Source organism: Micropterus dolomieu, linkage group LG03 (assembly GCF_021292245.1).
Source record: "Micropterus dolomieu isolate WLL.071019.BEF.003 ecotype Adirondacks linkage group LG03, ASM2129224v1, whole genome shotgun sequence".
NCBI classification, from domain to species: Eukaryota; Metazoa; Chordata; class Actinopteri; order Centrarchiformes; family Centrarchidae; genus Micropterus; species Micropterus dolomieu.
The window spans coordinates 29,075,721-29,103,663 of NC_060152.1; the positions used below are offsets into that span (position 1 = coordinate 29,075,721).

Genomic DNA, 27,943 nt, shown 5'->3' on the forward strand with positions numbered 1-27,943 from the left:
TGAACTACACTTTGTACTAACCTGGGTTTGGAATATTTTTTTAATGTTTTTTTGATTTATTTAAAATTCATTCATACATGATTTTAAACATATATCACAATAACACATTTTTATAGTTTTATGAATAATGCAACTGTTTAAAATATTCAAGTTCTAAGCCAGTCAATGCCAATTTGCTATACCTTACTCCGCACTGCCATTTCGGCCAGGAAATGTAACTACATAAACTCGTCTAATTCCATTTGAGTAAATATGATATGTTCAGTAAGTTTCAGCATAAAATTAAAAGTACTTTTAAATCATGAAGTGCGGGTGAAACAGCAGGGAGAGTGAAACCTCTCACCAGAATGTGGGATCATTTCTAAAGACTGATGAAACTGTGAAACTGAATTAAAGTGCCACACTCTTATTCCCACTTACAAGTTTTCACATTTCTTTCAATCCTTTTTACTGCAACTACTTGGATGATTTATTTACATCCACACATGTACGTCCAGCTTTCCCTCCTCCCCCTCGCCTTGCTGGGACTCCTGCTTGGTATGGTCCGCTTCTCCCCTATCCCAGGCTACGTCTCAACGATGGTAGTTTCTATTGGGAGAAGGTCAAATGACTTCGCATGTCTGCCTCTGTGTACATTCCCGCGATGGTGCACGCCTGATGAAGAAACACTTCTCAATCGTGTGTCCGAAAATTCTGGCGACCATCTGAAGCGGCTGCTCGCATTGTGTCCGGCTGAAAGTAAGTAGTGACGTGCAGCGACATGTTTGTTATTTCCGAAACGATTCATCCGGCTTATATCTTGATATGGCCGGATTGGTCGTTTCCTTATAAAGGTTTAATGATTTTTTAAAGTGTTGTGTTTCCGTGCAGATGGTAGCTCAGGAGCCCGGATGGTTTTCAAAATAGTTATTTAAGGATACTGATTCGTGTGACGCCTCAGACGGTGCAGGTGAAATTCAGGTGAAGGGTCTGTGTAGTTCTTCCTAAACTCGTCATTGCATGCTTTTTATGTGGTTTAATTGTAGTATATACTACTATCAAGAAGTAGGGTATGTCTCTTTTAAATTTTAGCATTACTAGAAGAATATGTATCTATCATTTCTACATCCCAGAATACATTATAAAAGCACAGGGAATAAATATCCCAGCAAAAGTAGGTTGTGACTTCCAGCAGGAGTATTATAGGATCATTAAGAGATACCAGAGGAGCATAAAGATAGCATTAAGTACAATAACGTCACTACATTCTTTTTACAGAATATTTTATTTAGTAAAAGAAAAGCATAAAAATACTAAATATATTGCAATAAGGCAATTACGAACTCAGAAATGCTTGTCAAAAATATATATTTTATAAATTTTGTTATTGTGAGTTGATAATTGGATGTTTACTGTCTGCACTCTACTGTTTATGGCATCTAAGGTCAGTGTTAATGTGGGGGGGTGGAAAGTTCACTCCTCAGCAACTAGAAAGCTCTGAGGGAAAGAGACTTAATGAAATGAGTCATCATACTCAGCCCCAAACTCCCCCCTGCAGAGTAGCATGAAGCTAAGCCTATTACACCATTGCATAATGCAAGAAGGTATATAGCCCCTTAAGGTGCACAATGAGCTGCCTCCAGGGTGAGATGGGGGCGAAGCCTGTATATTGTCCAGGCTCCCTAATCTCCTATTATTATATATCCTAATAAAACACATCAGTCCAGACTGGGGTCAGCATGTTCAGGTACTGTATTCCTGTCCAGAGACATGCTGTGCTTTGCTAATGCACTCTGTTGTTTGTTGAAGGTCATGAGCTGTTCAAGGTTGAGTCAAAACAAAGTGAGATGGAGGAGCTGACAAGTGTTACAAGTCATGCTGATGAAAATGTGTCACCATATGACTAATTTTGTGACAACAGTGGCTTGTGGTGTTTTATATGTGCCGCATTAGTTAGTTGTTATAACCAACAAAGATTACACCTGCAACGAGCAAATATTTCTAACAATTATTTGACAATTATTCATTGTCAAATAATGTGCCAGCCAGGTGTTTTCTCAATTCATCATTTATCTGTAAAATATTGCGGGGAAAAACCTTAAACAAATGCCAGGCCGTTTTCCGTAGCCTAGGATGACATAATAAAATTGTTTGTTTTGTCCAACTAATAGCCAAACCCAAAGAGAAATACTATTAAAAGTATGTAAGATGAAGAAAAGCTGCTATTCTTTACCACTGAGAAGCTGGAACTAGGTAATATGGCACTTTTGCTTGAAAAGGGACTCAATGATTACTTGATGGTCAAAATGGTCGATAATGAACTTTCTGTCAATAAACTAATAAATTAATTGACTAATTGTTTCAACTGTAACTACAATATTTTTTAACATGTGAAGATCATTACTTGAATGTAAAACGCTCCGTCTTTTCCCTAAGTCATCAAAGGCAAATTTGGTTGAATCTTCTGAAATATAAATCCACTTGTTGAGAACCTGTCATGTTAGAGACAACAAGAACCATCACCTCTGTCACTCCTATAAAGGATGGCCATGACACACTCACACACTTTAAATGATGACTCTCATGATGAAATTATCCATGGTCCTGCTGACTTTGATTAATCCTTCACCTTGCCATCATCAGTGGGTGCTTGCTGTTACCAATTGATTACTGCATTGAGATTCGTGTTGATGAAACTGAACTATTTTCACTTAGAAGAAATTATTATATACATGTTATCTTTAAAAGAAACAAATTCGATTAGCAGACTTCTGATAAAAATATATTTCAAGTATATGAAACTGTGCTTTCATGCTTTTGATGCTTTGTTTTCATGCTGATAAGCCAAAGCAGTAAGGGATGAGGCTAGATACTTATCAAGAGGGCTACGACAAAATCCAGCGCTTCTCCGTCAGATTCAACTGTGAAAGCCTCTAAAGTCATGTGGTGTTTTAACAGCTGCAACTATCTCATCTGTCTCTGCAAACTCATTAATACACCCACACACACATAGGTAGAAGCGACCTGCACTACCCTGAAGAATACCGACAAATCACCGACTTCCTGACGTCAGATCAGACTTGTTGCTTGGAGCAGTGTTTCTTGAAAGCGTGCATAATGAAAAACTAGTTTTAGTGTTAAGCTGCTACTATTTCTATACTCTTCAGTGAGGTGTTTACTATGACAATATCTAGAGAGCAAACTGCTTTTACATCGAGCCCATGCTATCTGACTTTCCATAATATGAAGGTAAATTAGTGGTTCTGTGTAACCTTGAGTGGCTCCATGCGGATATAAGTGGTTCCATGGGGATCCTGCGGTTTCTAAGTACTGCAGTTTTATGTAAAAATGACTGATCCTGGAAATATATTCCCTTTTAAGTCATTAATGATTATCATCTGTTTTGTAATAGTCAGTGATGAATTGTTTTTGTACGCATTTGTAATACATATGGTTCTCCAGTGGTTCTTTGAGAGCTCTTGAATCAAATTGACCAGAGGGAGCCACCATCACTAGTGGAGACAGGGCCTTAAATCTGCTTTTGTAACTGGCTGGTGCTAATCCATGTTCAAACCCCACTTAAACTCATAGAAGCGGGTGCAGTGAAAAAGAATAAAGAAGCATTTGAGGCTGAAAGATGCTGAGAATTGTAATCTTAAATAATAAATCTCTTAAAGATGGTTTGTTCCCTCTGATCATGGGCCAGAGTTTTGACTCTGGTAAGCGCTTTGTTCAGGCTTCACAAGAACCTTTTAGTTGCCCAGTCTCATAATACTGGTTTTACTGGTCAAAAAAAAAAATATGTAGTAGAAAAACTTTACTCGATTCACGAAATATGTTGACATTCCTTACGTTATGCAGTCTGCCTACTACTAGTTTGGTCAATATTCTACAATAGCTGATTAACATGAAAGAAAAGAAAAACCTTTATCAGAACAAGTAACGAAGTGGGAGCATCATTCAGCCCAGTTTAAGCTGTCCTGTAGAGTTGTCTCTTGTAAACAAACAGAAATTAAAATTGTGTGCATCCTTGAGATCTTACAAACAGGCTGAAAGCTTTTCCTTCCCTACATAAAATTTGCAAAGCCGATTTTTTTTTATTTTTTAAGGTATTTAAATCCTGTATTGTTTACATCCATTATCACTAGCTTCCATGCACTTGGTTGGTCGTAAGTGTGCATGAGACAAACTTCGTGGATCTTTGTTAATCAATTAATGGAGTAATCATTACAGCACTACCTGAAATAATCCTGTCGTTTAAAAGTTTCTGGTGTTAATTTAGAATGTAATAAAATAATGTTCTCCGATATTGGAAAGCAGCCGCATGTGCATTTCATTTCAGTCCTGGTGCCAGCAATAAAACTGGTCAGGGGATTTATTCAGCTTTTTTTAGCTTTTGCAATTATTAGTTTTTCACAGACTGTACTTTTGTTTTTGGAATAATGGAGAAGAGTGCTGTTGCAAAACATTAATAGACGTAGACAGAAAGACAGACACACAGACCGGGAGGGAAGGAGGGATGGAGGGCCTTGAATCCTCAAGAAAGCAATTGGATAACGACAGGGGCAGTGACACAGTGATTTGTTGCCTTCTGTTGTAATGTGATTCCAGGAATCCAGCTGAAAATTAATTTTAAGGCTTCCAAGAAATCTATTCTTCCATTAAGTTGCGTCATGGATCCATACCGGCTTGAGACATTGTTTACAAAGACGCACCAGAGATTCCTAGACAGGATGATGGTTTTATGGCACTGGGATGTTTCATGTGCTGAGTGGTTTGTATGTAAGAGTGCTGATCTGGAGTCAAACAGAAAGTTTCAGTTCTCCATAAAGACTTCTAAAGAAAGCTGTGATAATGCAGCCAGACTGCAGGCCATAAAGCGCCCCCCTCCAGCCCTCCCTTATTGGTATAAATACCCTGAGGAAGGTTTTGTTTTCTCACCCCTCTCTATGTGATTTTCATCTCTTTTGTCTGGCTCCCTCACTGTTATCCTGCCGTCTAATGACGATATTCTCAAAAGAGACTTGCGGAGGATAATCAAATGTTGTCTTAAAAAAAGAACAGGTGAACAATTGTGGAGGACTAACTGTAGCAGTTGTAGGATGTAGCTAACATGGTAGCAGGGCAGACTTGGTCCATAATAGCTTTACCTACCTTCAGTAAACAGCGCCATGGGAGTGGTTGGAGGATTACAGAGGATTTGCCATGCTAAGCCATAGGAACCCAGCCCAGTGACCCCCTCATGTCTCCTCCTCCTTTGAGCACATCAACAAACCACCTTCTTCTTCTCTCTACTCCCAGCCTACTGGGTCGGGGGATGGCCATGGGACCCAAATCAGTGATTACATGGGTAGGATAACGGATGGCGGAGGCAGTCTTTGGATGTTGATGTTTCATAAAGTGATTAAATCTGTTTCCCTCGAACTGGTTTGAGAGTGATGAATCTGCACTCATTTCCTCTGTTCTACCGTTTTTCACTCCTGCTCAGCCAGCGGTTTTCTGATAAATCTGCGAATTTTACTTTAATGACAAAACTTATCATCCAAATAGCTGTCAAGGTAAGTTAGGAGTGCATTTCCCCCCATTACTAATGGAGTGATGATGTGACAGTCAGATGACATGCGTCACAAAACCCGCGTCACGTAATTTGATGGGAACAAGGCGATGCTGTCAGCAAACTAAAATCTGATTTGGCCCCATCACTTGAGTTGAGTGTACATTGCCTTTGGTTCCACTTTGGGACACTGCTTGAAAGCTAATTGAATCAAAGCAAGGGGATGGGGTCATTTTAGAGTGACACTCCACAGGCATTTGTCTCTGTCAGCCTTATATCATGCAGTGAAGTGACTCAGCAGAGAGCAGTCCCCAACACAACTGTGTACATGGCCTTAAGTCCAACTGACAAGTGTCCTAGCTCCCGTACATACCTTGCCATGAGCTACTCTGCTTGAAAGCTGAGGTTTTCTCCTCCCTTCTCCCTCCTCCCCCACTATTGTCGTCATCATCATGTGCAGACTCCATGCACATAGGAACCTCAGGAACATACAGACAGCAGACATTTATTTTGAGGAAAGGGTGAACTCAGTAGTTTTCTTGGAATAATGTAATCTCATGGGGCCGTTTATTTCCTGGGAACCAGACAAATCTGCCAAGCTCATGTTGAATTTGCTTTGACAGATACGTCAGCCCCCCCCCTCACTTTGTTATGTTGTCTAAACTAAATCTAAAATTGATTATGGGAATCACTTCAACAAGTTGAATGAAACATTAAATGAATTCAGCCAGCTTGAACTCATACTGGGTTAAGTGTGTAATGGTAATTCAAGAAACATTTATAGTCTTCCATATTTTAACCTCATTGCAGTGGCATTCCCATAAGCATAGAACGCAGCTCTAATAATAATGAAAGCATGCTGTCTATAATAGATATAGCTGTTATGATTCAGGCTACAATGAGCCTCTGGGTGCTCTATTAGGAGGTGGAAACAAACTGGATGAGTGTGATCCATTAGTTGCGGTGAACCCCTCAGTGTGTTAAAGTTATTATCTTCCTTTCATAATTTGACATATTTTAAGTTTTTTCTGTCCAATTCAGTCCTTACTAAAAAGTGTACTAGTGTCATTCTTGGGTCTAAATTGGATATCCTGAATTCAAACAAGATGAATCCATTATCCCTTTCCACTGACTGTGACTGGCAAAATTTACATTGGAATTTTTTCATTTGCAAGGAAAACACTCTCAACCAGGACAACCCAACAATCTGACCTCAAGCGAGTTCCTCCAGGAGACGGAGATAAGATGCCCCTGAGTAGATAACCACAGTGCATCGCAACCATTAGCCCGACGCAAGTATGAGAGTCAAAAATAACAGAGGGTGTTTATTCGTTGCCCAGTAATTGACATAGCATTGCCATAATGGCATTGTGTTTCCTGCCAGGCTAATGTGACCCCTATTAGTTCAGGAAACTTACCACAATTAGGCTCTGTGTGTGCTGCCAGACGGGCCAAGGAAATGAATTGGGGAGATGAGGGACTGGAAGGGAGGAGAAATGTAAACAATGGTGAGGTGCAGACAATGGGATTACCAGGGGACACAGGAGTGGAGAACAGAAGGGAAGATGAGTCATATCACTGCAGCGAACTGGGTCCTGATTGAAATGCCACTGCAGCTACTGGACTTCACAAATGTTTTGTTTTTTTCACAAAATTTTTGGCTGGCCCATATTTGAATTTACAAGATACTCAAAATTTCAAATTAGGCGTTGGTTTTCTCTTAACCGAATGCTTTACTTTGAATCTTTGTGCTAGTCTGTAAGGAAATATTTACATGTATTAACATGTACATGTATTTAAGCTAAAAATTTTAACACACTGAGAAATCTTGTACAGTTGAATGTGAATGAGCTGCTCGCCCTTAAAACCTACGGCATATATCAATACATTCAACATGCCTGACATTAATTTTGACAACAGGGTATTGCCTACACTATCTCAGCTGTTAGTACCATAACTTCTCTTCCGCTATACCCACTGTATTACATGGCCGATGTTGTGTTGTTTTCTTTCCTCTGTACTTCTTCATGGCTGTTACTGATTTAGCTGCATGCTGGGTCAGCTAATCCTGCCTCTGATCAATACTCCACTTCTCCATCTCTGGATTTCATCCAGTAAACAGCACAGCAGATATCTTTATTTACCTCCTCTCTTCTTGTCAATCATTCATAAACCCAGCAACACGGGGAATTTAAACTTCTGTCTGAAACAGAATAGATTTGAAACAGTTGATAGAATTGACTGTATTTGCCTTGGCTGGGATTTAGTCTGATGTGTTTGCAGTTGGTTGTGTTAACAGGCCACTGAATACATGCTTAGGTCATCTTTGTTTTGTGTGAAATAGCTCTGTCAGCCTAGAGAAAGTTGTGTGTTATGCCGAACACATCACCCCTGTGTCGTTGCTGTTTTATGACCGGCAGCTTTCAACAAAAGTGCAGACCCGAGCACCGGGGATACCTGCTGTCCCTCTGTCTGTAGGAGGGATTCGCCTCAATCCATTACATGCTTGGATGCTGATAGTGTTTGTCAGGATGCTCTGCACGCCCAGATACAATTAAGCTGAAACACAAGGCTGGCTTAATGAAGCTCGGCAGGAAAAACATCCTCCAACAAGGTTCTTTTGCTATAGAGATAGAAGTAGACAAGGTCCATTCATGTCAGGAGGAACCACATGGCTCCACTGGTGCATTGTTGTGGTGCAGGTTCATGCATTGGTGATGGGGCAGAAGGACAGATAAACCATACAAATAAGCTAACACTGAATGTAACCTTTTGGAGACGTTAGGATTTACTGACGCACTTGCAACTATATGCGACACTAAATTGTAGACTGTTTTCTTGGTCCTGTGCAAATCTGCCTTGTTTGTAATATTTCACAGCAAATTTCTTGCTGGAACAATATTTTGACAACCAAGGTAATTTGAAGTAAATATTTAGTCTGACGCATCTGAAAAACGTAAAATGAGTAATTTCAAACATTTCTTGTGGTGTTCGTTTCTTCTTTTTCTAGTGGCTATAAATGACAACTTTAGCATTTTGGGTGCATATTTGAGAGATTTATCGAGCTAACAAGATTCAAGCAAAACACAGATTTTGTGGATTTCTTCAAATGTGCTGCATGAAACAAAGCAATGTTAGTTAAATATCAGAATCACACAAGTTGGCAGATAATTCTAGTTCAGTGCCTTGTTCTTCATCCGTTGTTTAACTAATCAAAGCTGTCATGGTGTTAGTCAATTAAAATTCAAAAGCAAACAGAGTTGATTTGTTTCCTTTTTATGTCAGCTGGACGGCAGCACAGTGAGAATAAACAATGGTCTATTTACTGTAAATCTTGCATGGTTGCCAGAAATTGAACCAAGCCTGCGAGATAGGTCAAGCACAAAACCTGAGTGTTCTGCACACGATATACTCTACTTGCTGTACCTTAAACAGCGATTTAATTCAATTTAAGCTTTCAATGCACTGCTCACCTGAAACTCCTACTAAGGCATCCACCTGTAGGCCCTGAGCTGTAAGTTCTCCTGGGGAGGAGTTTTTATGTCACACCCCAATCTCTGCTGTGCAACATGGTCCGAACTAATTTCAATACATTTGTACTTCTACTCCTGTAGTATCCTGTCCCTTTTCCTCTATGTTGGCTTCAAGTTACTTTTCTTTTTATCGTATATTGCTTAAAAAAAACTTCTTGGTTTGTGCTCACTTTAAGCCCGCTAGCAGGTGATGCTGGCCTCATATAATCCCAAATAAATGTATTTTTGCCTTGGTTCGGTACGGACCCGTGAAAGCTTGAAGGTTTGTTATTATTTTTGAGGGGAGTGCTGGGTTTGGTAAAGTACTGTGTGTAATCATTTTAAAGCCCTGCAACACTGTGACGAATGGGAGGATGAGTCATATTTTAACAGCAATGGAAAAGGAAATTATGCGACGGTTTGAAATTATCTGTCTGCACTCCCTGGGCTCTGAATTTTCCCACAGATTAAACTGTTCCTTTTTAATGAAATGTCGGTTTGCATGTACCTGCAGTCCTTTATGATGAGGAATTTCTCATCTCATTAGTGTCCCCCTGTTGCCATAGTGGTATGACATGTTTCAAGTGTGATGTACTGCTGTAAAGTTTAAAGATTTTCCAAGTTGATCTCAATTATGGTATGAATTTCTATGAAATTCTGTGCAGACATTCATGGTCCCCAGAGGATGAATACTAATGACTTTGGTGATCCCTTGTCATTTTCCTCTAACACCACCAGTAGATTGACATTTATGGTTTTTGAAGTCCATCTGAACTGACCACATTTGGTCATCCCTTTTTGCATGATGTCAGTGTTTTTTTGTTTTTGTTGTTTTTTTTTAATTACAAGGAAGGACAAAAGGTCTTTGAGGTCATTTCAGAAATTCTCTTTTTCTGTCTCAGCGTGTCAAGTCAGTGTCTGTATTTGATTGACAGCAGCTGGTAGGCTCAGCTCCAACAGGGGAACAAGAGAAACAAACCTTGGTAGACAGTGTATTTTTAGCATTGGTATTGAAGAGTAAGGACCACACTTGCATGTAAACGGACCAAAGTCATTTGCAGATACGTTTAGCCACATTTGATTGAGTATAAAACTGTTGACAAACTGTTGACAACAGCTTTTTACCCTTATCTGAAATGTGTGTTTTGTTTGACACCTAAAAGTGAGACTGCTCTAATCCTTAGTCCAGCTAATTGCATTATCAAATGCACGTCATACCTTGAAAGTAATGCAGTGTCACAACAATTCAACTTAACTGCAGGATGCACTTAAAATCATTTCTTGTCTGCCAAAGATGATATGAAGAAATAATATTAATACATTTGGCACTTTGGCTGTGTGCTGTTATCGTCTGTGAATCATGGAAGCCTCAAAATTGGCCGCCTCACTGCCTTCGATTAGGGAGTACATCTGTGGTTTCCATGTCACCCGAATGAATTATCAGATGTTTCCAGTGCTTTGTTAACCTTCATGCCTGCTTATTCAGCTCTCTTCTGCTCCTTGCCGGTGTGTAGGAGAGAGGAAACGCACTCCAGGTGTTATAAATGAGATGGTGTGTGTGTATGTATGTACATGCTCGTGCGTCTGACTGATGGAGGGAAAAAAAAGAAGGTAGATGGGGCCGAGCCAGGCGCTATAATCACCCAATTCTCCTTCCCTTTCCCTCCCTCCTTCCCTCTGGCCCTTCACTCATCTCATTACAGACAGGAGAGGGTGAGAAGTGAGGCCTGCACAGACCTCGGCATTAATTATTGAACCCTATCTTCTTTTACTCCAGCTCCTCCTTCACAGTCTCTGATAACCTTTACATAAATGAGCAGAGGCTAACTCCCAGCCATTATACAGTGTGTTATAGGTGTATACAGGTATAGCACACGTGTACAGTATATAGAGAGACCCAGTTTGTGGTTCTAACCAATCAGAGACGGTCCTACTTAATAGCTTGCATGTGACATGTTTGCCTACACAAGCAGATATGTAGTTCTCCTTATTAATTGCACTTTTCGTGTTCCTCATTGCTCCAGTTGAGCTTCAGTGTTAATTAATTCCGTTCTGTTTTAAATAGGTGCTGTTGTGGCAAGGTACTGTAAAGCAAGTAATTAGTACAGACATTTGACTCCATGCGTTTTCTTTGTCATGTTGGCTGAGTTGTGCTCCGCTCATTGCCCCCCTGTCATGCCAAGTCATTTTGAATCGCTCAGTTGGACGCCAGCTAATGAAGATTCTTGAGGTCATCATGGCCAAGGCATCCAGACAACTTGAGGGTGACCTGACTGTGATGCTGAAAATCTCACCGTGATCTATTTCTGTCCCCTCCCTCCGTCTTTTTGCTTTGTGTGTGTGTGTGTGCGTGCTTCCTGCAGGTTTGACAAGTCAACATCAAACCTTGACCTCCCAAAGCCTCTGAGCAGGAGAAAGACGACGCTGCCAAGATGTTCAGCACCAAAAGGTCAGTACAATGTCATCTTTGATCTATTCTTATCTGCTCATAAAAAATAAAACAAAAAAAAAACAGCAGAAAGCTCAGGGCATTTTAAAATGGCTTCTGCAGATAACTGCTGACATTTCCGGTCAGCTACGTTCCACAGATAACTTTGGATGTGAAAAGGCATTGATGTGAAGAAAGGTGATGGTTGATTTCAGGTCACAACACAGAAAATTGTTTGTTTAGGGTAAAGTCCATGAAATAGATAATTTGAGACACACTATCTTCACCCATACACGCTTCTGAACTGGTGTTTTCAGCTACCACATTTCTAAATAAGTAGAAATGGTAGTATTGAAAAAAATGGAAATACTCTCTCAAAACCTTTGTAGGAAGTTTAGGAAACCCAGTTCACAGTCCTCTTTGGTTGTCTGTACATTCTATATTTTTAATGTGACTTGTGGTAGCTTACAGTGTGCATAAATCATTTATCACTTTGGCTTCTGTGGATGTTGACTGCAAATGGTCACTTAGCCAGTATGTGTAAGGCATACCTGCCAACATTTAGGTTTCAAAAGAAAGGACATCTTTTCGGCGGGGAGGTATAAACTTTAAGTTAGCTGTCCTGTCTGCCTGCGCAGAGAGCAGCTACGCACACGGCCATTGGATTGGGTTAAGGTTTGCCAGGATGCGGTGACATAATGGTTGAAATTGTATGTGGTGTATGGATTGTGTGAGTAGATTGTGTTTCATAGACAGTCTGGCAACTTGGCTGACGTCAGACATGCATCCAAAACTTGTATCCGTGTATGATGATTATTGGGAATAAAGTTTGAGGGCCAAAGGGCTTTCCTGGGAAAAAAAACAACACGAGTAGGGATGAAACAGTGTGAAAATGTTATATTATGATTATAGTGACCAAAATTATCACGGTTATCAGTATTATCACGGTATTGTAAAAATGTGCCAAAAAAGATTCAAATGTACTGATACACATAAACAATAAAATACCTTTTGTAAAAATATGAAAACCATCTAAGTGTGCATTACCAGTATTGTATATTTTATATTATATAGGTAATGCAATGACTCCATGCACAATTACATGAAAAGAAATAAATCTTTAGAAGGCAGTGATGCTATGAGCCCAACAACTGACAGAGGAGTCAGCGTTTCTCCCGTTCAGACACTTTTACAACTAATTTGATAGCTGCTGGATTTAAAATGAACAAGATATGCTGGTTGGTTGACTGAACTGCGTAAAAGTTTTCACAGCGCTGTCCTCCATCATGTTGTCATTGACGCAAACAAACCCACGTTGCATACTGCGCATGCGCACCTGCTTCTGGGAGACTCTCGCTAACTTGGTTGATGCTGCAAGTTTATAATAGCGCAGTAACCGAGCCCGGTTATCATGGTAATTAAAATCTGTACGGTAATAATAACCGTTGGGAATTTTACCATTGTTTATCAATAAACCGGTTATCGTTTCATCCCTACACGGGAGGGTGCTGGGAGAGGGCCTTGAAATATGGAAGAAACCTGAGAAAACATGACTGTTGGAAGATATGGTAAGGTGGTTTAGGTGGATCAAAACAAATGATTTTGGTTGTTTCTTTTATGTTGTTTTTAATCCTATGTGAAACAGTTCACAGCTTGGGTTTGGTTTATATGTGAGTATCTTTAGTACTGGATACATTACTGAGAACCCCCAATCATTCTCCCTCTTGAAAACAAAAATTAATTTTCTCTTGAATAATTAATCTCTTGAATTCTAATAGAACAGTGCAAATTGAATCAATAAGGTTATAATGTACACACTTATTACCTTTTTAAAGCCTAATTTTGTTTTCACAACCTTCAGTTATATATACATACGGAGTGGTTATCTGTAACTAAGCCCATTGGCATGTGAAAGGGCTTTGTGTTGATGGCAGCAGAATCCACAATGGAAAGATCCACATGGTGAGATTAGGCTGACATTTTCCTTAAGTCCTGATTTACACTGGCAAAGAGGACTCACCTGCATCAGTAAGATAATGATTGCACCTTTGTCTACACGTTGAAAGTCATAGCGCCACATACCGTTGTGGTCAAAAGTTTGCATACACTTGTAAAGAACATGTATGTCATGGCAGTTTGAGTTTCCAATAATTCCTACAACTCTTATTTTTCTCTGATGGGAAAAAAAAACCAGACAGAATCTTCTGTCTTTTGAAAATGTGACAGAGTCTACTGGGTCAAATACACATTTAGCAACGTAAACGATCAATTTCGGTGATGTAGAAAGTTGTGTCCGTCAAATTTGTTTTGTGACGTGGCCTCTAGTCTAAGGAGCTCAGCACGGCTCTGAAGAAGTTATGAAAGTCACTTGGAGCCACATCAAAACAGCTACAGGTCCCAAGTTTCATTGTGCAAACAATTGTTCATAAGCATAAAGTGTGTGTCACATTTGTGTCACTTGTTGTTGTCTGATCAGGAACACAACGCAAGCTATTATCTGCTGCTGAGGGAAAATCGTTCACGATGGTCAGTGGTCAACCAAGAACCTCCAAAAAGCAGGTCTGCGATGAATTAGAAGCTGCAGGAACACAGGTGTCCGTGTCCACAGTTAAGCGGGTTTTACATTGCCTTTGGGTGAGAGGCTGATGTGCAAGAAGGAAGCCCTTGCTCCAAAAGTGGCACCTTAAGGCTCGACTAAAATTTCCTGCTGATCACATGGACAAAGAAAAGGCCTTCTGGATAAAAGTTCTGTGGTCAGATGAAAAATGCTACATGGCCACTAGGGCTGGACCCGAATATTCAACCGTTGGGTACACATTCGATTTTCAATTATGAGATTTGATTATTGAGTTTTTTTTTCGCGCGCCTGACCTCCGCCGACAGCAGTGAACGTAACACTTCAGTTCACATCAAAGGGAAAACGAAATGAAGCCCTCAGCTGTGTGGGAGCACTTTAAACTGAGTGATGACAACAGTAGTGTGGAAGTTATGGTGTTTATTGATTTTACAATTGCTTAATTTCATTACAGATCAAAACAGTCCAATTTCCCACATTTTAAAATTAATCACTATCAAACTGTAGGCTGGAAACAAACAGCAACACAATGAACAGCATTTTGTCCCCACTGAGTCGGCGTGCGACCTCCGACATATATGGCAATTCTAAGTTGCTTTGGATAAAAGCGTCAGCTAATTAAATAAATGTAAATAATATTTCTCCCTTTCTTAGTCCTGCACTTGGGTCTGCTAGCCGTGCTATAACAAAGTTAAAAACAAAGATTTAGTAATAATCACTCAGCCTAACTATGAGAATAAATGAACAGAGCGCTCTCTCTGTTTTTCTTTCTCTCTCACACACGCGCACACAGACAGACTTGCGCACCCATGCCGCGGGGAGGGGGAGGGGGGCGAAGCTTCAATTATTCGCTCTTCATTACTATTGAAGCGTCGAAGTTCAAAAAATGACATTTGGACCAGCCCTAGTGGCCACAATGACCACAAATATGTTTGGAGGTGAGGCCTACCTTCAGGCGTGGTGCTGGTAGTATTCTCTGGGCTTGCTTTGCTGCCAGTGGACCTGGTCCTCTACAGAAAGTAAATGGAATAATGCAGGAGCATTACCTCCAACTTCTTCAGGAAAACCTAAAATCATCAGCCAGAAGGTTGGGTCTTGAATGCAGTTCAGTGTTTTAACAGGACAATGACCTCAAACATACATCAAAGTGTTAAAAGAAGGGTTAACTCAGGCTAGAATGGCCTTCCCAAGGCCCTGACTTGAACCCCATCAAACAATACTGACAAAATTGAGTTGAAAATGCCCATGGGACATTTGACCAAATATTAACATTGCTGTATGTAAATTTTTGACCCAGTAGATCTGGTCACATTTTCTGAAGACCCATAATAAATGCATGAAAGAACCAAAATTCATTAAATAGGCCTATGTGCTCCAATGATTCCATCACAGAAAAATAAGAGTGGTGGGAATTATTTGAAATTGAAACTGCCATGACGTAAATGTTTTTTACAAATGATTGTAAACTTTTGACCACAACGGTATAAGACACATTTTATTTGCTGTCTGTCAGGACGAGATGTCCACAGAAAGAATTAAGGAGTGTATTTGCAGTAGGAAGTTTGTTTTATGGGAAAGTGAGATGTGTAGGAGGAGGTTTAGGTATCATGATGTGATGGCGACGGAGTTCTGTCACAATGTGGCATCCATCCACCTGTTACCTCGCTGTATTTGATCCTCATACTGTGGGTGAGAAGACGATTAAACCAAGCCAGCTCTCCGTCTTCAGGGAGCTGTGTCAGCACAGTCGATGACACAGATACGCTCAAAATGACTGTAATAGACTATCATCTTGAAATTCAAAGACTCCGAAACCTCATTCACATTTTTGCTGAATACGAAACAAAGCATTTTTCTCTCGCTAAACTGCTGAACGAAACATAAAGTGGATGAGGAAATATGTGTATCATCAAAGATTGCTATGTGCTGTTGTGGCTTTATCTGTGGGTTTTTAATATTGGTTTTCTTCACGGGTTCCCTCAACTCATCTCCAACAACACTTGCGTACAATGCAAGAGCATCATTAAAAGTCTTTAATTAAAATTTAATCAGTCAAACGTCTTAACGTAGCAGTTTACCTTTTGATTTGAATGGAATGAAGTGTGGAAGAGAGGCACAGACAATAAATCCAAAGCATTAGCACTTTGTGCTTCTGGCTTTGTTTAGTGCTCTCTCCTCTGATTTTATGAGCTGTTTCACTATTATGGATAAACTGAGAGTGCACGTATCCATAGCGTGATTGTTTGTGTCTACATGTGCTCATTAAAATGTAACTGGAGCACTGTTAATCTGACTTTGTCTTCTGGATGAGAACATTTATGAAGTGATGCACCAAAGCTTTGATTTTGGTTACACATTTAAACTCTTACTTGCTATAGCTGCGTTGGCCTGCTTGCATAAATCAAATTCATAGAGAGAAGAGCTTTAATTCTCTTTGGATTTTTTTTAAATTCCCATTATTTTCTGGACAGAAATGTCCATAAACAGCAATCACAACCACAGTCTTAAGGCCTAGCCTGTTAAATAAATTTCAAGCTGACATTGTGTTCATGTTAGTGAACACAAAATGATATTTCTTTTTTTTGTTTGTTGTAAGTTGACTAACAGCAACCTATACAGCTTTGTCAATCTCATTCACACTTTTTTTCATGGATGTAGCTAGCTGTGTAGAAAAAGGACACGCACATTCTTAATCCCATCTGCAAAACTCTGATTGGTAAATTGTTTCTCCAACCGGCAGAAATAACACCATGTTTTATCCCATGCATGTTAAGCCAATTTATCCCAACTTCTTATTTAATGAAAATTAAAGTGAATGTACCTGAATGTGCACCATTTAATTTCACTTTCAAAAAGGTAAAAAAGAGGGTTATTTACAACCGCTCTAAAAGCCAAAGCAAAAACTCATCCCATCGGAAATGCACAGGGTATTCCCGTAATATTCCTGACAACTTTTGTCTATTTTTTTTCTCCAAGCAAAAAGGTGTCATACATGGCTCTTGGCTACTTTTTTGTGGACCAGTGTGGGTGGACAAGGATTCAGTTTAGGACCTAGAGGGATGTTGTTACCATGTTGTCAGCCATTTGACTGTGACTATTTATTCTAACCTATCTTCTCCTTGTAACTACTGTAATCTGCATGGATATATACCCTCTTTTAGCTCTCAGAATTATTAATACTACTACTGACTCAGCATTAACTTCCTGGGCTGTGGAGGTGTTTGCTTGGATGACTGTCACAAAAAGTAATTCGGTTTCCATCCTTGGTTGCCAGCCATGTTGGGTCATCAATTCAAAGTACTTCCTCCCAGCTGTTTTTCGAAACTGTCGTGACAGGAACAGGAAGTAACTGGCAGCAGCTCAGACAGGGATCTTGGAGAGACGGCGTGAAGGTTTCACAATTGGACGAATAATAGCTTCCAGTGGGCGCTGTAATGAAATTACCACAATATGAGTTGGACTCATATTGGGATGTGTGCTACACATACATTGTGGAATGCCCCCATTATAGTGATAAATTGTGGAAATATGCCTTCTGGTGGTAGATGATAGTTTCTTCCTTTGCCTCAATGAATGACTTATCACAAACAGTAAAGAAAGTAAACACCTTTTATCTGTAATGCCACGCACTCTTTCCATGTTATGTGCAGTGTATCCTTGGCTGAATCTTTTACTGTGATGACACAGCATGCATGTACCTGCATCTCTGCCCTCATCTACAAAGAAATCAATATGTCACGTCCTCATCATGGTAGTTACGCTTATAATGACAAGTTAGTAATTACAGCCTTGACAAAATATCAGATCTGACATTGACCCCCCCACTTATCTTGACCTTCATAAGGAGTAATTGGATATCGGTCTGTCTGTGGCTCTGAGCTGTTGATCGACATCAGTGGGCCTTGCGCTTGATTACTTATGTATGCGGAGGGAAGAGAATGGTGTCTGGGGAGTAGAGTGCATGCTGGGAAATGTTAACCCCCTGCAAGGGCCTGCTGATCCAATCATGATGAACAGGCTGCCATCCCGTCACTGCACACTGACTCTCCTTGGAGCGACATTGGAGGGAGTTGCAACAGTGTGGCTGTAACAGCCAAACATTCAAAGACATTATCTATCTTGCACTTCGAGGACTTTTTAATGTAATATACATTAGGTTTGGATGTACATTATTGATTTAGTTGGCTACTTAATGAGTTTTTGCATTTAATTATACTGTAACTTGGCCTCAGAAAATACTAGTTTCAGAGAGGCAAGCAGATGTTCATTATAATCAAATAACAGGACACCTCAACAGCCAGAGTTAGCGTTTTAAACTTCTTTGTCAAGTAGCGCATAAAGTACAGTATGTTAAACTGCAGATATCAATAGTAATGGTACTTCTACTTTGTGCTACAGCCCCACTAAAGAGAAAGTCTTGTTTCATACAACCTTAGTCTTATTTTTGTAGTTTTGAGCATTATCCCGGTTTTACATTTTACTCACTAAAGTCATTTCTGGGATGAGCAACTTTGCGAAAATGAAGTCAGACTGGACAAACAACGTGAGTAGTCAGGCAATAGTAGAATTTTAAAACAAATATCTAGGTTAGCCAAATTCTTCAGAAAGCGGAAACATACATACAGACTGACTTGTTCACCTTGTACTACGAATCCCTTGCCTGCCACAGTTTTGTACAGACACAGTTTTCCTGTGCAGTTAAATTATATTATATTCAATACAATCACTTCCTATTTAATGTGTAGTGCATTAATTAATTCTTACAGTAGAATGAGACAGTAGTGTCTGTCAAATGGACTTTCAGCTACCATTATTCAATTACATATTTTCAAGATGTTAAAATGACAGTTTTGCAACAGTATACCTGTAAGAAAACTATTGAGTATCTATCATGGGTGACAGTGAATGAGGGAGTGATGCAGCCTAATATTTTGGGAGCTTTCATTTGGATTTAATTTAAATAAAACCCATACATACGGCTCAATAGATCACAATGCAATGCAACTACATATTATGTTGTCTTTTTGAGTAAGTAACAGTGAATCTTTCTCAAGTGGATGAAATTGGTAAGAACTCTTTCTCAGTATTACTATCTTCATCTACATGTGAAACACATGAAGATAATAATTATTCTGTGGGGCAAAGATATTTTAAGAGATGTAAAAGAGACTGGTCACACTAAAAAAACAAAATGTCATAAAACAGATGACATAAATGCATGTAGGCCTTGGATGGGCTGTGTATGCCGTTGGAGCCTCAGTCAGAACGAGTGGTACTGCTGAGAACACACCCAGAGCGCACGAGAGGCGACTACGCAAGCCTGCAAGAACAATGTGGATACAATCAGTCTCACGGATAGAGATGTCCAAGTAAGTCTGTACCTACACTGCTTAGTATAACAATTTAGACGGCGGCAGCATTTTGATCAGGCAGCCTTCGATGCAGCAGGTCCACATAGGAAGTGACAGCATCAGTAAATGAGACTGAGAACTGCTAAACTCTGCAGGAAAGTGATGAGGAGAGGGCTTTCTGCTGACACAGGAAAGGGGGAGGTATCAAATGTCAGGGGATACATTCATTCTACTACTGCTTCATAGTCCTAGGCAAAGTAAGTGAACTGAATATATATGAAATAATAAAGGAAAAGGCTATCTATCTGTCTATCTATCTTTGCATTGCTATCTTTTCAATATTAAATGTGTTATCTGATCTGTTCTTCCACATCGCAAGTCAGTTTCTATGTATAATGCAAGGGTGCTCCGATCGATCGGTCACCGATTGTAATCAGCCGATAATGGCCGATTTAAAAAAAACCAAACAAAAAAAACAGCCAATCAGATGATGCAATACTCGCCAGACAAATTTTCAACGGCAGCTAAAATGGTTTCACTATGCGGTCTGCGGCATTTTTCAAAGCCAGCCAGCACCAAAGTCCTTTTCAAACAGAAAGGGATTGATGCGCCCACTTAATCATTTACAATAAGAGTTGAGCAGCAGTCAGACAAGCGGAGCAACAACCAGGAGCGATCATGTTAAACTGTCGCGGTTGTGCTCATCTCACACACGCACATAAAACGAACACCTCTTGCTATGTTTTTTCTGCCTTCCAGAAGATGTTTGTCTAAAAACGCTGCTGACCTGGTGGGCAAAAACAGAGGACTTATACAACGATGACACACACTCACATTTGGCTTTCTGATTCGGTCTTATCAGTCATGCAGTTATAGTTTTTGGTATTTTTATTCAGTTCCACTTCGTTGTCGGTCAGTGCAAAGAAAGACCTGGTGTGGTTCTTCGTCTGTATTACTTTCTTCTTTCGCCAAATGTTCTGCAACTGCGGAGTAGACCATCTGCTTCATGTTTACGCCGGCTCGCGCATGCCCAGTGTACGTGAATGGCCACTGAATGTATTTTCAGTTGTTTTAATATAGACGGAGATAAACTCTGATAGGCATCTAAAACGCTGCTGTGGACGGAGAAGATCGTATTCGTTATAAAACTGTCTAAAAAACCATAGTAGTGTGGATGTAGCCTCACATTACCCCACTCCTCTCTCTACTCCTCTCAAGCCTCCAGGTTTTCCCCGGGATTCTCCCGTATGTTTCCGTTCTCACCCGGTATCCTCCCATTACATTTTTCCCTGTAAATCTCCCGTGTCTTTAGCCTTTATAAAATCAAATAAAAACCTGCTGGCTGTATTTAAAGTGTTTTTGCTACTCTCTCCTCTGGTAAAGCTGGTGGCAGGTGGCCTATGTAAAAGATGTAGACTGTGCTTCTTGCACAAGGATTAAATAAATAAAAACAACCCACTGAAATGATATAAGGCCTGTAAAACTAAATTATAATGAAAATAGTAACTATAAGTAATATTAACAATATACTAACAGTATACTATGGAATTAAAATTGTACTTTTATTTATTTAAACGTCCCTTATTTTCAAATACCATTGATGACAGTTATGACTCTGTAGCCCACTCTCCCTCTCTCTGCTCCACTCTCTACCCCCTAAAGCCCAAACAACCTGAGCTTTCCAGAACAAAAAGCAGCTACTTCAGAGATGCCGTTTGTTTTGTTTTTGTAGTTTATTCCACAGTAAAGCTATATTTGTTAAGCTATAAGATGTTCACATTAACCAGGCAAAGGCTGCTATGGTTTAAGTCTCTAAGACAGATAGAGTGGAATTTGTTGCCCATGTTTCCTGGCAATAAAATAATAATAAATAAAAAACAGTTGTCATTTCATGATACTTTATCATCTGTTAATGTTAATACTTTATACATTGTTTTTAGGACTAATTACATAAATATACAGTATACTGTATAATGCTACATGATAAATAAAAGGCTTCAAATAGACCTAGTGATCGGTGATCGGTATCGGCCGATACTGCTTTCAGTGATCGGCACAAAAAATACTGATCGGAACACCTCTAGTATAATGAAGACATTGTTCAGTCTATCTTCTGTTATTGATTGAAGGCTGTTGAATTGATTCATCCGGTCTATTGATTTTGCATGCTATTTAAACAGAGTTGGGGTTTTTTTTCAGATTTTGGTGTGGAGCATTGGTCAGTAGGCATTGACCAAAAATAAAATCATAGCTCCTGCTGTGCTCTGGCATGCAAAACACCATCTCAGCGTTTCAGCTGCAGGACTGAACAGTAGGGCTGAACGATTAATTGCTTTTGCGATATTATCGCGATATGATAAAACAAGATTTTCTCATCGCAAAGGCTGCAATTATGCTTTGGTCACATGACACACGAGAGTAAACAAGTCTGCAGAGACTTGTTGTACAATGGCCTTAAGCTTGACAGAAGTTGACAGTACAGAAACTTTAGTGTCACACAGGGAATGAAAGTAGCACCGATGATTTCACCCGCGGGTAATTTGGTGGTGGTGGGTGAAATCATCGGGCCATTCGCCGCTTTGACGGACTAGAAAAAAAACAAAAAGACATGTGTAGTAAGGTAAGCATATTGTGGCCTGTGCCATACACTGGTAGGGCTGGACTGGTGATCTGGCATACAGGGCAAATGCCAAAAAACTAGCCCCCACCCCCTCTGCTCTCTGTTTCTTGCATTTTGGGCCAAAAAACCCCATTCTTCAGACGGCTGCTGCCAAATGCGCGAAAACAACCGATGTGTTGGCTGCAGTAGCTTCAACATCAGCTGCAGTACTCTGTGTAGAGCAGGCACAGGCACTTGAAGGAGTAAAAGAGCTGTGGTAGCCACTGCCAGGCAGAGGAGGAGGTGTGCATTAGCGAAACAGAGGGACAAAGTGACAGGGCTGAGTGAGAGAGAGAGAGAGCAGGAGGACAGTGAAGGTGAAGTGGTAAGCATGGTCAACCTGTGGGGAGGAAGCAGGAAGGGAGGGTCATTTACAGCGGGGACGCTGGGGACATTTGTTAAAAATGTTCTGAAAAATGGCTTGCACCAAGAAATGTTGATTAACAAATAAAAAAGCTATGCGAAAGGTTTATTTGCACAATAAGAAAACCTGCAATGCAATGTAAATATAGAAGAAACCTCTGCGTTGTCCAAAAAAGTAACTGATTACTGCATTATATTTTATTATATTTTTATCATGTGAATTGTCACCTGCCACCTGAATTTTGTGCTTCCCTTTATAAAAATAAATACTTTTCCACCATAAATTGGTGTCTCCAGAATGCAGGAATTAAGTGTTTAATGCTAAAAATACCCCCCTATCGAATATTTAATCTATAAATATTTAATAATTTTTGTTTTATTAAATACTAGGTCTATTACAAAACATTCTTGTCCTGTAGTCATGCACACCAATCTTGTGCAAATGTTACATCTCAGTGTTTCATCACACCCCTAATCTGACCCCCTAAATGGATCGATGGTGTATTGGTGAGGGGTGTCCAAAAATGCCAGGGTCGATTTTTAATTTTTTTATTTATTTTTTTGTCCCAGTCCACCCCTGAATCCTTGCCTCGTGCTACTCTCTCTCCTCCAATCATCACTAGGATAAACACTACTACCATGGCAACAGCAGATGTATGTTGTTGCTGTCATATACACACGGCCTTGGTCTGCTTCAAGTGCACTCTAGTAACTTTGATGACAGATTCTATTGTCCTGCTTTAATCAGAGTAACGTTCAGATTGGTTCAGTCTGTAATTCTGGGAAAGAGTGACCCCCATGGAAGTATACCTCTCCAATAGGATATGTTGATGTGTGGGTTGGGGTTAATGTTTGTGGGAAAGGTTAGTAGTAGGGAATGTGGTAATGTTTCAAAAGATAGAGACTTCTAAATATGTGAAAAGCCTTTACCACTGCTAATTGTGCAGGATTTATTGCCTTCATAAGAGACCATTTGTGTTTGTGCGAAGTAGCTTGCTCTAAATGTCGTTCATTGCCAATTTTAGATTTTAAGGTAACAAAACTTACATGCATCAACTTGAAAATCAGTAGCCACCTATTAACCCTTGCTCATCTTGTGAAATTGTTGGAGTCCAGTTTTAAAAAACAATCTATACACCAGAGATATAATTTTTTTTTATTCCTTGCATTCTTTTTCCTTTTTAAAACCTGGCGTTACCTGATATTACCCACTATGCAGTGCAGTGTGATTGCATTTTATATGCCGGACTTCCCTTTTAAAAGCTGCATCAATGCCAGCGGCTACCAATAAAACATTGACATGTTATTGCCTTATTAAGTTGTATTGACACAACCAGCAGACATGGAGCAAAACTTTATTCATTTAGAGTCGAGTTTCTGGCAAACTGACAAATGTAGCCAGTTAGTTGCTAACTTTGTGTTAAGTGCTTGGCATCTAGCGTAGCGGGTTTATCAGAGCTTTTGTTTCTCCCTAAGAACTGCTGCCTGTTGCAGCTGGAAATGGATGATAAAAGCAGAGTTTTTGGGCCAGACAACCAAAACCATTAGCTAAAAGATGTTAAACATCTCAAAGAGCTGAGTTTGGTAATTCTGTGTGGGTTTGTCACTACAAGTTATGCCTTTCAATAACGCACTGTATTCTGTAATGTATTTATGTTGTATGGAAACAAAATTCCCCTTTGGAGACAGTAATTATCTGTCCTTTATCCTTACATTGAACATAATGATTTGATTCATTATTTATATAAAATATTGATTTGTGCAGTTTAAACATTTGTATTTCACATGAATTCAGACATAATGTGGATTCCATGTCTGTGAAACTGTATTTGTGCGTTCCAGCTAGTCTACAAGTGTCAAGTAAAGGCCCCTGAGATTCAACAAGTCACTGCTCGGTTTTGTATTTTTTTTTTTGTTGGTCTTGTTTACTGTCAACTTTGTAAAATGGGGTAATGTGTCAGTAACGCAGGGCATGAATTAATTCTTTACTAGAATCCAGTTAATGTCTAGAGCATCTGTATTATCGGGGGCTGTTCCCAGTACACCCAGTACGTGTTTGTCTTTATTCAGAACATGTACCCTGCATTCTCTGGCGATCGATAATCAGTGTGAATTGTTGGGGATGGGGTATAGCTCCACCTCACCTCATAAACCACAATGTTAACACATAGAAACATTAGAAATAGTATGAAGGTCACTGTTGTTTTAGGATTTGAGGTGCATGTTTTGTCTTTGAGGCAGATTGTGACAGTCCCCCCCCCCCCCAGCACTTGTCACTCATTTTGATGAGCTGTCTGCTACAACCGAGAGCTGTCCGCCTCTAGCTGGAGGGCTATAAATCTGCAAGAAAAAAAAGAAACAACAGAAATGTTCAGTGTTTTTAAACAAGTCCACTGGTCGCATGTTCTATACTGCTGTGACCTTTCTGTGTCTTGTCTTGACAGCAGCACAACAACAGCAAACACTAAACACCCCAGGAGCAGGACTTGTGTACATATACACGTGACTTAATGGGTGAATTGGTGCATGCTGTAGCTTTAACAGAATGAAGTATTTTATTTTCTTGACTTTACAGTTGCAGCTGAACTAAAGCCCCTCAATAAGAGAGTGCTGGGGGGTGCATAACAAAAAAAGAGCTGTACGTGTCTTCGGGAGCCTTCATTAGTTGAAATGTATTGCCTCATGTATCAGATCAATGTACAGAGGTTGAATGTCACCTAGTGAAATTAGTGAAAGTGAGCCTGCAGCCCATGGGGACCAACTAATGAAATTTTGATGCAGCTTTATTTAGAACTATTTTTACAGGATTATGTTCGAGGCTCTGTTTCCAACTTCAAGGGCGAGCTTTCACCACTGCTGGGGGTGGCAAGCCTAGCTGTACCACTCCCCGGAATAGGACGGTTCCTAACAATTTTGTGCTTGGGTTTAGTTCCCTTTCTTCCGTCACTCAGAAGGCTTTCAAGTGATCAGTTCTAATCTGACTCACTTTATTTTTCATCCTTTTCCCACTTCGCTCTGTTAATCCATGAAGTGAGATATGCAGCGGGTTTGTGTGCGGCTCTCTCGATTAGATTAGATTAGTGCTTTCATCACTTGTGACCAGATAAGAGAATGACTGGGGGCAGGTTTATAGAACTGCCAGCTCTCTCCATTTAAATGGTTCTGGAGTGGTGACAGCTTTACCCCAGACTAAAGACATGATGGGCTGCGTATGATGTTAATATTTCTGCTGCTCACATGCATTCACACCGTAGAGCTGAGGTGAATGCATTTCACTGGTTTTGTATTTTGGTTGTGTCGGTGTCTTGAGTGCATAACGTGAGACCACGCTATTAAGATCTTGATTTAGGCCTCTATGCAGTCTCATTTTTGATACATTCCTGCTGTGTTTGCATTAGTGGGGAGATCCATTGCATCAAACCAAGTGGTCCCAATTTCTCCCTGAGCTGCATCAACTCAAGTGACAAGTGTTTGTGTTACTCCATGTGATGAACTGTGCATGGGACAGGAGGAAAATACAGTAAGAAAAGGAACAACAAAAATATGTTAAAGAAATGGAAACCCAGCGATGGTGAGGGAGAATAAATGAATGTATCCACCCCCAGTTCTGACAAAAATGTAGAGCTGCTACGATTGAGTAGTTGTCCACAAATCTGCAACTATTTTGATAATCGATTAATCGGTTTGAGCAATTTGGAAAAAAAAAGTCAGTTCTCTGATATCAGCTTCTTGAATGTCAATATTTCCTGGTTTCTTTACTCCTATGTGATTGAGGAACTGCGTATCTTTGGGCTGTGGACAAAACAAGACATTTGATTAATTGCACCCCCTACTATCTCCATAACCTGCGTGTAGTGTGCTTTGCTGCCATTAGGGCTGCAGCTAACGATGATTTTAGTACTTTAAACAACTCATCGATGCGTCGTTTAAGAAGTACTTTTGCTAGCCGGCGCCGCCGCCCCCTCGGTAACGGGATCAGCTGTGCACGTTTATAGGTGATAGATATTTATTGGTCCTTTTGGAAATTCATAGTGTGTCGTCATACAGCAAACATCAGACCAACAACCAGACAGCTGCTTTACAAACACAAACATCACCCGAGTGCCATACAAGTTATTTCAAAGGCTCGTGCTGACTACACGACTTTCACACTACACAACTTGCAGTCTTGTGACAGGAGTCTTGAAGTCATTGTGGCGTTCACACCACGTGACTGATCGGTGACAGGGGGTCACCCACTGCATGAGCCGACAGCAGCGTGTCACCCGACTCTGGTCAGCATCCTGACTGGAAACATCTCAAACTGGCTTGAGATGTGCACGGCCGGAGGGCTCTGCAGCGGGTGATTAAAACTGCACAGAAGATCATTGGTACTCATCTCCCGAGCTTCAGTGATACATAACATACTACATTATAAACACAAATAAAAGTCAACACATACTTTAAAGATAAAAAATAAAACATTGGCTTTTTATAAAAGACCGTTATACCAATGTTTCCACAGGGGTGACTGGTGCCGTACGACACTAAAACTATGATTTGGCAACAGGTGATAATAGCTTTTTGAGAATCATACAGACAGACAGATATTTGTACTTCAGATTTCTCAGGAAAGTGTTTGCTCTTGCATTACAAAACAAGTCACTTGCACTACACCAAATTACCATTTATATCCAAAATTATTAAAAACTAAATAGTTTTTTAGCCAATAATAACATTTTAGATATCTTCCGATCTGGATTCCAGTCCCAGCACAGAGACTGTTTTAATAATGGTTTTAAATGAGATTTGTTTTAACCATGACTGCGGAAATACAACAATTCTGGTTCTACTGGACCTTTACGCTGTGTTCGATACGGTAGACCACAACATACTTGTTGATAGACTGGAAATGCATATAGTTCTGTCTGGCACAGTTTTAAAGTGGTCCTTATTTAACTTGTAAATGCTGCCAGTTGTCCAAATTATCCAAAAGAACAATATAACCCACCATAGTTACGCAGATGACAGATCTACATAGCATTATCAGCTAATGGATATGGTCCAATTGATTCAGTAACCAAATGCATAAAAGAAATTAACAACTGGATGTGCTGCCATTTCTAAATATAAATAAAACAACTTATTGTCTTCGGTGCCTAAAAGGAGAGTCTTAACTTTATTGCTTACCTCGAACCCCTTTCGCTGACTATCAAAACTCAAGTCAGAAGTCTCGGTATAATCATTGATTCAGATTTCAACTTTAACTGCCACATGAAAGCCATTACAAAATGAGCTTACTATCACACAAAATGAAGACTCTCATGACCAAGGAGGACCTTGAGAAAATTATGCATGCATTCATTTTTTGTTAACTGGATTATTGTAACCGTGTTTTCACAGGCCTCTCTAAAAGCTTGATTACACAACTCCAGCTCATTCAGAACGCCGCTGCTAGAGTTTTAACCAAGACTGGGAAATTTGATCATATCACTCCAGTTCTGAGATCACTTCACTGACTTCCAGTGAATGAGAGAATTTGC

General features: G+C 39.9%; 1 protein-coding gene across 1 annotated transcript in view; it reads left to right on the forward strand.

The window, feature by feature from the left end:
- Positions 1–600: 600 nt before the first annotated feature.
- oxr1a (oxidation resistance 1a) overlaps positions 601–27,943 on the forward strand; it is a 172,728-nt gene continuing 145,385 nt past the window's right edge. The window contains exons 1-2 of the mRNA XM_046044263.1: positions 601–738; positions 11,409–11,494. Of these exons, the coding sequence (XP_045900219.1) occupies positions 11,478–11,494 (17 nt within the window). The 5' untranslated portion in view covers positions 601–738; positions 11,409–11,477. The remainder of the gene's footprint in view (positions 739–11,408; positions 11,495–27,943) is intronic.